General features: G+C 38.7%; 2 protein-coding genes across 2 annotated transcripts in view; one reads left to right on the top strand and one right to left on the bottom strand.

Annotated features, from left to right (window-relative positions):
- LOC104946427 (uncharacterized) overlaps window positions 1-3,439 on the top strand; it is a 36,133-nt gene extending 32,694 nt beyond the window's left edge. Inside the window, exons 16-17 of the mRNA XM_010772268.1 lie at window positions 1,431-1,513; window positions 3,307-3,439. Coding sequence (XP_010770570.1) covers window positions 1,431-1,513; window positions 3,307-3,439 — 216 coding nt within the window. The remainder of the gene's footprint in view (window positions 1-1,430; window positions 1,514-3,306) is intronic.
- On the bottom strand, window positions 2,431-10,704 carry ubald2 (UBA-like domain containing 2). The gene is made up of 2 exons (XM_010772260.1): window positions 10,624-10,704; window positions 2,431-5,928 (listed from the first exon to the last, which is right to left on the bottom strand). The coding sequence occupies exons 1-2, from the start codon at window positions 10,624-10,626 to the stop codon at window positions 5,587-5,589; spliced, it is 345 nt and encodes a 114-aa protein (XP_010770562.1). The 5' UTR covers window positions 10,627-10,704; the 3' UTR covers window positions 2,431-5,586.
- Window positions 10,705-12,649: the final 1,945 nt, after the last annotated feature.

Raw genomic sequence — 12,649 nt, 5'->3', positions numbered from 1 at the left:
TTCTCTTTATGCTCCAACACACAGTTGCACGGGGGTGCAGAATTACGTTTCCCCCCTACTTTTTCGCCCGGTTCTTTAGTAGAAATGTTCGTCGGTAAATGAGATGGATTAGATTTTTTCATCTTGGTGTTTTCTCTATCTTGTGAGCTCCACACGTTCACTCTATACAGTGTTGTTTACATTCTGTGATGCGCGAGCTGATGACGTCACGTCAAGACGAGTTAACTTTTTTTTCTTCTCAACTTTGTGTGGAAAAATGCGGGGATTATACGGCCTTTTGATAAATATGCAGCCTTTTAAAAATCTGCGCCATTTTGCTGATTATGTGGTCAATTCTGCGATCGCAGAATCGCGTTTTTCTGGAGGGTCTACTGAGCACACACAAAGTCACAGCCGAAGTAAAAACAATAAGTGCGGCTGGATATTGAGTAAGAAAAAGGTTGATAAACGCTGTGAGAATGGGTCTGCAGAGAGAATTTCCCAACTGTCTGTTATCAGCCTGCAGCCAGGGAGGAGAGATCAGCAGAGCTGCATGCACTGAGTGTGTGTGTGTGAGGAAGTTGGTCAATTTGGACCAATCAGCGGGGGCTTAACGTAACGGCTCCGCGGACGTAACGTAACGGCTCCACGGATTGGTCCATTTGGTTCCAGGTAACGCATGACATCATGAGTTACCCAGAAGAATCAATGGACAGTGACGTTTCTCCAACGACGCGTTTTGGGGAGGTATTTTCTGTGTTAGAGTTTTACTCGCTACAGGGTGTACTTTGAGGGTTTTGACTCTGCAGACCGTTTACATGCATAAAAACCTTCATAACACACAAGGGGACGGGTAATAACCGGAAAAGCATGACATGGGACCTTTAAGTTCAGATAGCTAAATCAATCCAATGTAGGTACATTATTCGTGATACTAGAAAATGCTCTAAGAAAGAAACACCCTACATCCCGTCTCTCTATGGGTTTCATTTATTCTGTTGGCAGCTCATTCCTTAAAACAGAAGCTTCAGATTGCTTTTAATAAGAGGAAATATGAAGGGTGTATTTCAAGGTTATGTATATTTGTTATTGGGCTTTTTTCTTATCAACTTAGATTTCTTGATCAACAAATCTAAGTTGACAATTAACTTTAATTGACTGAATTTCTTTGAAAAGTGGGCTTATTAACACATGAACACAGTGTAATATATTTGAACATATATATTTAAGAAGTACAATATAAGACAAGCAGAAGTTTATTATACTTAAGTCATTATAATTTTAGAATTTGCTGAGGACCGATTCAAAATGGCCCCCGGGCCGTAGTTTGGACAGCCCTGTTGTAGAGCCAGGAGAAACCAAACAACGTACAGTATTTATACATGTATATTTATATATTTAGGCGGCCAGAGTAATAAAACTCTTGCATGTGGTGTTCCCCTCACTGTCAGCATTACGTGTCCGGAGGTCACGACCCCGGGTGCATCTCTGCTGGGTACTTCCTGTTCACAGAAACTCCGTCTGAGAGCAGGAAGTACACGCTGACTATAAAAGAAGAGGGGGGGGGTTCACTTTACTTGAAGTGCCATCGGATTATTTCCTGTCATTGAAGAATGTGGTTTTATCTCAAGTGACTTTTTAAGTCTGTGGTTGATCATTCTAACGTTTTTTGTTTAAGATTGAAAGCCATTCAAGTGCTCAACTTTAATACAATTTTAGGGTTAACTTGAATATTTTAATTTTATACAAAAACATATAAGCTAATAAGATGCATATAAACACATTGTTGTTACATTTGAATTAAAATAGGTTTAATAACTATTTCTGACAAAATTTTCAGGACAGAAATGTTTTTGTAAATTCTCATCATTCCCTGAAGATCTGTTACCGTTCTTAATCGCAAATAATTCAGAAAGATATTGTGGGATTGCAGACAAAATGTTATAAATGGCACACATTGTAGAATCATCCGAAAAAATAACAAAATATCGCATTTTCTTTAAAACAGTAAGCAGAAGAAAAATTGGGAATTTTTTCAAAAGCCAAAGAAATTAAGAAACTACTCAAGTGGGTGACAAAAACAAATGTCTCCCTAATAACCCATAATAAGGGCATATATCATATTTGGTTTTACTTTTCCTTATGTTCCTCTTAGTCCTGAAAACAATGATGTACCAAACAACCTGTAAAAAAAAGTGTGGTCTGTTTTGATATCCTTTTTGAGCAGCAGCTTATATCCCCATTTTTGAGTTGTGTCTTTGAACGCAGCTCCAGACTTCCTCTTCAATAAAGCACTCGTGTCATGTGAAGACTTGAAGTCAATGGTGAGAAACGGCTCCGACCACATCCGTCCTCAGCCTCACTCAGAAAGAAAGTCACTATTGTTTTCTCCGTCCTTTTAGCTCTTACAGTAAATACCAAAAGTGTGATGAAGCAATTGAGACACAGAAAGTAAATCATACCTTGTTTTTATTAAACATATAAATACACATTTAAACAGAGGAAATTAACCGAAAGTACTCGAGAGAAATCTCTATAAAAGAGCCGTGGATTAGAACAGTGAATTTCTGAGAAAGAAAACCTGGTAAGAGCAAAATAAAAGTTTAAAATGAGGTAAACAATCAAAACGTCAGGGTGGTTGGGACATACTGTATCAGGATTAAATGATCCATAATAAGCCTGAACCCTGCAGGAAGCTCCGACAAATTATTCCCCGTCGGCACAAACACCTCCGCAACCTGCAACTCGTTCCATCAAAAACTAAATTAGACGACTAGTCCTCTCACAAAAAACTCTTCCGTCACATTTGACACATCCGGCATTCCTCTCAACTCCTTTGATTTGCAGGAAAAATCCTCCCTCACCTTCAAAAAACTCCCTTTTATGAGGATAGAAGAAGAGAGAAAGACTGGCAGGACAAACAGAGCCCAGAGGAGTAAAACACATCAGGGTGGATTTTCATTTCTGTATCAGATTTGAAATATAATCTTATCAGGTTGTTGAATTTGAAGGGATGTAACAGCTTTAAAAGTGAAGCCCTCCCCCCAGAAAGGAAGAACCCAACAGAAATCTTACAGAAAACAGAGGAAGGTTGATTGTCTGTGTGAAGCTGTGAACAACAAAGTCCGTTTTTACATCTTTCTCTGCATCCCGTCCCTCCCTGATTCCTGCTTCCTCTTTCTTGTGGAGTGAAGTTTTTTTTTTAAACGTTTCACTATTCTCCCGGTGATTTTCTGTGACATACGTGGGATCCTGTGTGAGGGAGCCAGCTAATAAATCCCGGGTTTAGCCTGCTGTGAAGCTCTGCTGTAAATTCTTCTTCCGCAGCGGCAGCAGTTTGAACTTGTTTCAACTCTCTGATCCCGTCTGCAGCGGAGGGTACGGCAGAGCTCAGGGGCCTCACATCCACACAGAGGTAGGAGTGTTTGAGCGTCACAAAGGTTGTGTGAAAAATCACTGAGTTGGCCTCTAAATGCCCCCCGCAGACAGGCAGGCAGCTCACCGGACAAAAATATTCCAAAATCAGATTATTTATATCATCAGCGTGACAGAAAACGTTCAGCTGAAGGTTTTATTTACAAAACTGTCCATTAGAGCCATTGTAGGTAAACAAACAACAATACATAACCAAGGAAGGAGGGTGATACTTCGTAAAAATACTATATTTTTTTTATAGATAATAATATCCCTAATTCTCAAGTAAACAAAAGTCAGAAATTATCAAAGATTAAAGTTGTGAATATACAATGAAATAGACAAAAAAAAAGTATAATTTAAAAAATGTATGCCAAAACTAACATTCTCTGAGAATGTAAAGGCATACATTTGTATGTAAAAGAATGCCTTTAATCTGAGCTTTATACTTCTGTTTTTTCTCGCAAATTAATGCTTTAATAATCATGGCAAGGTTTCCTTCATTTGTGATCTTGTGAATACAAGGTTTTCATTTCTGAAATCCAGATTATTTCTGAAAACATTACCCATCCTTTATTTATTTTTTTACCTACAATGGCCATATTATGCTGTGGTACAAAAGTGCCTCATAACCACTAAACAGGAAATGGATCTGAGCCGTCTCTTAATCTCCCCTCTCCCATGACAGGAGGTCTGAAATTAGTCTGAGAAAAAAGACTTTATAAATGTGGCAGATCTAAAAATATTTAAATGATTGCCGCTCTACTTAACTCACCGATCATATTTGCACTTTACAAAAGGTTATTCCCTACTGTCGTTTAACCATTCAACTCAACATGACATCACTTCCTGTCTCTGAAGGGATTTACTGAAACCTTCCACGCTCTTTTGTCCATCTGGATTAAATAATATTCTGTCTGCTGCAACATAAAAGATTGTTTATCCCAAACATAGGACTGTTGTTAAGGATCCAGTTAGTCAGAAATATGTCCGTTATCTGTTTTTACTACACCAGACACATTAAGTTTTGTATTAAAATGTAAAAAGATTCCGATTGGAAGCCAATGTATAACCTGACCTCAACGGTACGTAGTGTGGTTCACTTAATATGTTAAATAATGACAGTAATTATGATTTCCCAAATGACCTAATATTGCTTTTATGTTTCTGTTTATAGCGACCCAGAAAAAAATCGTATCTTCTGGATTCATTCATTTATCCGTCTATAAAATGTTAAATAATGTGAACAAATTTACATACCAGTTTCTCAAAGTCCAAATATATGTCTTGCTTTGTCCAAAAACCCAAAGATATTTATTTTATTATGATATAAAACAGTAAATCAGCAAATCTACATATTTAAGAGGCTGAAAACAGTATTCTCTGACAGTTTTGCATGAAAAATCACTTAAACTATTTATCAAAATAGTTGGCGATTATTTTTCTAAATTAGTCACTACCACTCTGTTTTAGTTTGTTTCCATTTTAAATTCGGAAAGTAAACTGGATATTTTCACAATAAAAGAAAAACACTGAAATATAAATTGCATTCTAGTTACATAGTTGGAACAGAGGCTCTCTATCAAACTGATCATTACAATTTTCCATTTTGTTTACACGTCGTAGAAATAAAGCAACATCTTTGTTTTGATCAGGAAACCGCGTCAAAAGGATGAAAGTTAAGGAAACATCTTTCTTAATATGCAGCAGAAAGAAGATTTTGTCCTCCAGGTCGTTGTTTCTTTAAAAAAAAAGATTAGCAGGTTTTATTCCTGTGCTAAATCTGGTGTGACTCAGGTAAAGGACATCTGTAGATGCATCTCTCTGCGAGCAGTTCATAGCTGTAAAGGAAACGTCTAGAATCCCGTCTGTTTTCTGCTGGTTATTGCCAGATATTTCCGAACCATCTGAAGAAGAAGAAGAGTCTTTAAAAGATAAAAAATGAGATCTCATGGCTGCTATCCTCGGAGCGCTCTGCTGGGTCCTGGGCCCGATTTGCATCCCGGATGAAAAAGAACGTTCGTTTCCTCGGCGTGTGATGAAGACGGAGAGGAAGTCTTCGGTTTAGAAAAATGAGACAGGAAAACAGTTTTTTTGTCTTTTTCCATTTCCTCTCATTCCACACATGGACCCCCCCACCACCCTCCCCATACATTTGGCTCCTTGACCACCCCCCCTCCTCCGCGTTCAGTCTCATCTCTGGCCGTGCAGCGCGGACACGACGGGGGGCTGTGGGGCGGCGCTGGGCTGGGCTCCAGGTGGCCACATGGGAGTCTGTTGCAGGTGGTGGTGGTGGAAGTGGTGGTGCAGGTGGGGGCCTGTTGGCGACGATGGGGGCAGCCAGGCGGGCTGGTGGCTGGGCGGCGAGGACGCCCAGAAGGAGCCGTAGCCGGAGGAGGGGGTCGGTGGGGAGCACGCCATGGAGGAACCGCTGCCGGACCCGGGGCCGCAATCAGACGCACGCAGCTTGGAGAACATGGTGATGGCGTCCGGGAAGTTGGGTGGCGTGGCGGGCGTGTTCCTGGGAGTGCACATCTGCAGGACGCACACAAGAGAAAGGAGTAAGCAAAAGGTAGGTCTAAAATTTTATTTAACGAGGCCCCATTATGCTTTTTGAGGTTCTCCCTCTCCTGTAGTGTGTTCTATAGGGTTTTGTGCATGTAAATGTTCTGCTAAGGCTAAAATCCCAAAGCTCCCTCCAGAGGGAGTTTTCTCTCCCACACACTTAAACAAAATAGACATGTGAAGTCAAACTGTGATGTGCAGATATCTAAGAGGTAAAGTACAATAATAAACTATATGCAATTAAATTCAAAACAACCTCAAAGATGTAAAAACAACATATATACCAGAGTCCTGCATCGGGTCGGACCCGATGAGAATCCGATGCAGAATCATAACCTCTGCAGCGCATCAATCTGCTGCTGAGCGCGCCACATTCAAAATGGCTGAGGTGAAGCTCTCTAGTGGAGAATACAGTATTTTCAATAACTCTTCCTCAAGAGCGAAACCCAACGTCTGGGAGGCTTTTGGTGTCATAGATGGAGAGAATAACCAACATCCCACGCTTTTTGAGACAAATATGCAACTGCGTGTGTTAATAATTGCACGTTTTCACTGCTCATATACTGTATATATGCGGGTTCGGGTCGGTTTGCGGATCTTGTACCGACGGGTCGGGTTGCGGAACTAATTGGCAATATGTGCGGGTAGCGGGGCGGGTTCGGTATTGCACGTCGCGGGGCGGGAGCGGGTCTTCAAAATCAGACCCGTGCAGGACTCTGATATATACTACAAAATAAATTCTTGAATGTTTTGCCAACCATAATTCCCCTGCCTCAAACGCCTCTATTACGAGGCTCTACGACTCCTTTGTTTACTTTCGTAACACAGTGACATCACTATGTAACACTTGCACTTCTATTGGCCAGCCCACCAACACATTGTACGTGATAGCCTAAGGGGCGGGACATCTCCAAGCGATTGACCAATCACAACAGAGCCGGCCAGCTAACCAATCAGAGCAGACAGGGCTCTGGTTTCAGACAGAGGGTGAAAAGAGGTGCTGCAGCACAGGCAGTATGAGAAAAACAAAGAGCTTTTTGAACATTAAAGCATGGAGACACTAAATACTGATATGAAACACAAAATGTATGTAATGTAACACTAGGATCTCTTTAGGTGATTAAAAGACTGAATAAAACCGGGTCATGTTAAAAATTATTGTTTTTCCCCTGCAGCTCTGATAACTTAATCTCTCCCTAATGCATCAGTTTAAAAAAAAAAGGTATCTACATGAAATGAAAATAGGCTTAAGTCAATATAATTTTCAAATTTTAAAAGAGGAAACCTCTGATTGAATTATCAGTAAAGAAATACTGAAAGCATCTGTTATTGGACACGGCAGACTGCTTTAGCATCTAACTGTGGACAAACGTGTGATCTGTGTGTGACACACTTCTAAATGCCAAACGTCTTCAGGGAGAACATCAATTAAAGAGTCATTTAAACACACACACACACAGATCAGATAGCAGACAGAAATAGAGGAGGCTTCTCTCAGCTGTTATGTTCAGAACACACACACGGACACACACACACAGTAAAGATGCTTCTGACAAAATCAACACTCAGCTGTTTACTGCTGTAATACATTTTTCTACATGCCAACACAAAACACTTTACTCTCTCTACCAGGGTCCGTTACCAAAAGTGCATTTTTTGTATTAAACCTTTGCTTTAACTCTGACCTTTTTTCTCACATTACATTTTAAAGTCAGTTCAGCTTAATAGTTGTATCTTGTGCCTCTACTTTCACATGTTCTAATGTTCAAAAAGCTCTTTATTTTTCTCATGCTGCAGCACCTCTTTTCACCCTCTGTCTGAAACCATAGCCCAGTCTGCTCTGATTGGTTAGCTGCCCGGCTCTGGTGTGATTGGTCAACAGCTTAGACATGTCCCGCCCCTTAGCCATCACGTACAATGTGTTGGAGCGCTAGCCAAAGGAGCGCGAGTGTTACATCATGATGTCATTATGTTATCGAAGTAAACAAAGAATCCGTTTTTATTTCATTTAGTTTATCATTATACACTACTTCTTAAATATCTTTACATCACAGTTTGACACATGTCTTATGTATCATGGCATAACTATGACATAGCTACATCTACCCTTATACTTTCTAAAATGATCATAACAGCAGATTGATGCATTCACCTTGAAAACACACAATGTAGGTGGAAATTCCCATATTTTTGTCCACACTGTATTGTTTTACATTGTGAAAGATATTTAAAATGTATTTTTTAAGAAGAGAGTTTAAATAGATGATCAGTAGAAAAGTTTACTCTGATCTGTTTCCGTAAAAGAGTTAGAAAAAATGTCCTTTCATGTTTTAATTCAACAATCCATTTGTAGTGAAGGAAGCAGAACTAAGTTCACTTTAAAACCTCTCAGTTCATTCAATATGATGCATATTCTACTCATAGTGTGCAGCCTTACTTCTGAGTCATCTTTATGAAACGCTTATTCATAAATCAATAGGACCTTATTTTGTCTTTACAGTTGTCCTTTTCGACTGAGCATGATGAAGAGTGGGACAAAGTTCAGCTCATCGTCTTTCATCAAAGGTTCATTAATGCTGCAACAATGATCACGGGGCCCGAGGAGCTGTGTGTGCGTGTGTGTGTGGGCATGTGCGTGTGTGTGTGTTGCAGCTGATGCTCCCCCCTGAGTTCAGTTGCTTCACTCTTCCTCTCAGACCTCTGCAGCTGTATTCTTCCAAACACACACAGACAGCGGAGCCTCAGGCGAGATGATGTCACCGCACTGCACCCAAAATAATAACAAACCCATCGACTCTCACACACTTTCTCCTCCTTCCTTACAAGCTCCAACTCGCTCCGCCTAGAGCGACCCACCGGCACGTACACACACACGAGAGGAGGAAGGGGAGAGGAAGAGTATTGGACTTAAGTACTATTTAAACGTACTTATATTTTAGTTTTATGCTAATTTAGGCTTCAATTAATTATGGAGTGGAATGATATGCTGATATAATATGATCAGTACTGAAATACTTTTTTTTAAAATAACTATTGGCTCAACAATGACGAACATTACAATTATATAAGATGTATTTTTTAGTGATAAAACAGAATAATACTGTTCTAAACAGCTATTCTGCATAGTGAGTACTTCTACTTTTGATACTTTAAGTAAAAATGTGTTGATTATACTTCTGGACATAAGGATGTAAAAAAGTAACGTGTACTTGAATGCAGTTGAGTACACAGCGTTTGCCACAGAATAATGATTTCCTTCATTCAGCGTTTTGTCAGTGAATGAGTGATTATTGTGTGACGCAGTGTAATTAAAGATTAAACACTCCCTTCTTTACAGCACACATACTTAATGTTCCTGTGAGAGTCTGACACGCCCTGTGTGATGTGTTTCACTCTAAATTTAATTTCCTACCTAGAAGAGAAATGAACATAAACTGAAGTTTTATAAGATAAATGTGAAATCCAGCCAAACGGACAGAAAACGTAAAACGCTCCAAAAGAGTCCAAAGTGCCCTTCACCCTTTAAACACAGTAACGTGTTCACTGTGGGTAGTTCGGAGGGCGTGGGATTACCGAGCTTTCAACAGAAACAAACTAACTTGAATCTGCCTGTTTAGAAAGCATAAAGCCACATTATGTAACAATTTTACAGTTTAGAAAAATAAGCTTTTAAATCATTTTAATTCCCACTTTGGCCAACCCTGTGCTTTAATGTCAATAAGTTGATTTTGGTCAAACTTGAGAATATTTGATGTAAAATATTTTTTATGTTTCTGATGTGCTCCAGCTTTCTTTTTCATGGGGTTCCCTGAGGGTCACACAGCTGTATTTGTTGCTAAAGTAAAGCTAACCGCTAGCAGTAGCTGCTAGTTAGCTGTTAGCTCAGTTAACCGGACTGGTATCCTTGAGGAATTTAATGTTTTGAATTTCCTTTCTACTAAAGGGGCACAGTTAAATGTATTCATATTTGATTTCACTCGTATTAGATATTTAACTAACATTTAGCATAATGAATATTAGCTAGCTAGCATGTACATGAACGTTAGTTGAAGTCATTTTAAAATGTTGACGCAGTTGAAGAAACCTTTACGCTCAGTCCAGCCAGATCTTGAGTGTGTTGCTGACACAGACAAACCAGAAAATGGTGTCACAAACAAAAATAGTGTCTCAAAAGTACATTTTCTCCTGATTTTTCTTTCAAAAAATGCGATGAAGTGCAATTTTAGCAACCATAAATATTGTAAAGATAAATGCATGTGTAAACTTACAGCTGTCTATATTAAGGGCAGTGGTTTATAAGTGAATTGCACTGAGTGGGCGCTAAATCACAAACATACTATTATGTTTAACACACTGATACACATGCTGTAGTTTACATATTTTCTATAAAACACAATATTATTTCATTTGACTATATATATTTATATCATATGATAGTCCTGTATTCCAAACCCTGCGCATGTTGGTTTGGTTTAAACTCATTTCTTTTGATAGATTTTCTCCATGCGTAGTAAAGAACTCAAATGGTGTTAAACTGCTGCTATCATCAATAAAACGGCTCTTTCTGTGCCTGTTTTTCAGAGCAGTGAATGTGTGAGCAGCAGGTCAGCGGGTTCATCTGTCCACTGCGAGGGATTATGTTTTAAGGGGAATAAATGGACTTACCATCTGGTGGTGGTGAGTGGGGATGTTGGCCTCCTGGAAGAAGGAGCTTAAGGCCGTCTGCAGAGAAAGAGAGAAGAGACTGTTATGATTTATTCAAATTAAATAACAACTACATTTCAATATATCATTGTATTCAATGTTTGTTATGAATAGAGGCTTTTTCCAATGTCTACTGTATTTGAACAGTGGTGTATTAGTGTTTTACTTAAGTTAAGGATCTGTATACAGGGTTCATACACTTTTTCACCAATGATTTTCAATGACTTTTCCATGACCTTTTCCTCATTTTCCATGACCAAAAAAAGTACTCTTTCTCAGCGGTACTACTGAAACATTTTTATTTTAACATGGTAAGCTGTAAAATAAGGTTTACATATGAAACATGTTGTGCCTATCTAAAACAAATGAAATAGTAGGCTTACTAGCTCTTACAGACTGAAGCCACTGTAGACTAGACTAGGGCGTGATTGTAAAAATCTCTCACCAGCAAAATACCTCGACAGTTAAATGCCATTTTACGTTTCATTACTCTACGATTCAGTATGTATTATTGTTATAGTATTACTATTTCGGCGATTAGATAAAATATAAATTATATTTGATGTAACTTTGGTTACATTTCCATGACTTTTCCAAAACTTTGGGAAAAATATTGTTTTTCATAACTTTTCCAGGGCCTGGAATTAGTATTTTGAATTTCCATGACTTTTCCAGGTTTTTAATGACCGTAGGAACCCTGTGTATACCTATTCCAATAATGTACATGTTTGTAATTATCCCAAAGAGACGTCATCTTTATCAGTCAGTCAACACATGTGCTTGGATTTGAATGTATTATCTCCACTCAAGAGACCTGAAACAGTTTGCAGAGCACACAAGGGTTTCTTAGATTAGCTTTGAGCTAACTGAATCACTGATAACACAGGAAGCTCAATTACACACAACTTCCTCTTAATCTGCATGTTTCACACCAACGTTTCGGACTGAAAACAGTCAAAGAAACAGAACTTGTGTTCATATATTATAGTTTAACTGGTTTCTATGCGAGTTCAAATAAAGCAGAAGTAATACAAGTGATCTACAGCTGCAGCTAATCATATTTTTTAAAGAAGATAATAATGATCTGAAGCGTAAAACAACAAGTAGTCTTGTGCTGAGGCAGGGAAACTATAAAACAGCTGCCTCATGCACAAACCAGGAAGTGTTCCCTCGGAGGGAACAAACACTTGGCAGAAACAAAAAGCTGAGTACTCCTCGTGTGGATCATAGGAAACATGTGATTCTTTGGGGATAAGCTAATCAGTGTGGGACATTCACCAACAACCAGTTTATTATCTGCATTAGAAGACACCTCTTTGCACAGGGACAAGGTCTGTAGATCTACAGACCCTGCATCATGCACTTTATTATCGAATGTAACAATGCTTACATGTATTGTCCCCTCGCAATCACATTGAATGCCAGTTTGTTTTTGTACATGTAAATATTAATGTGATTTTGTTGAATTTTTAATAAATCAGAATCAAAACAAAGTTCTTTGTCAAGTGGATTTCCACGTAGGAAGGAATTCACTTTGGTGTATAAAGACAGGAAGAGAAATCATAATAAAAAAATAGGCAATTCATCGCTAAACATCATTCCAATCACAGTTAAAACAAATTGTAACGGTTTAACTTTTTTTATATCTGTTGTCAGTTGTCTATGTTGTTTTGGAGTGTGTGTCATAATGGATCACAGCATTTTGAGAAATGTTTTAAAAAAAGTACTTTTTCTAACAACTTCATTAATCTACGAAGCATAAAAGGAAAACAAATCTTCAAGAGTTTACGGTTAGAATGTAATAAGTATTTGATGAACAAATGATCATTTAGCATCAAACTGTTGTTGTGCTGCAGCAGCAGTTAGGGTTGCATATCGTTGACTTTTTTACGATACCGATACATATCGTGATACTCTCATGTTGCATAAGGGAAAAATTGAATCATCCCGCAATTACTCCCATGAAGCGCTTTATGATATAGTTAAC

This window comes from Notothenia coriiceps, unplaced genomic scaffold, assembly GCF_000735185.1.
Source record: "Notothenia coriiceps isolate Sejong01 unplaced genomic scaffold, NC01 NC01_scaffold00011012, whole genome shotgun sequence".
Classification (NCBI taxonomy): Eukaryota; Metazoa; Chordata; class Actinopteri; order Perciformes; family Nototheniidae; genus Notothenia; species Notothenia coriiceps.
Note: the sequence above shows the minus strand (reverse complement) of the source record. Positions and strands in the feature narration are given on the sequence as shown.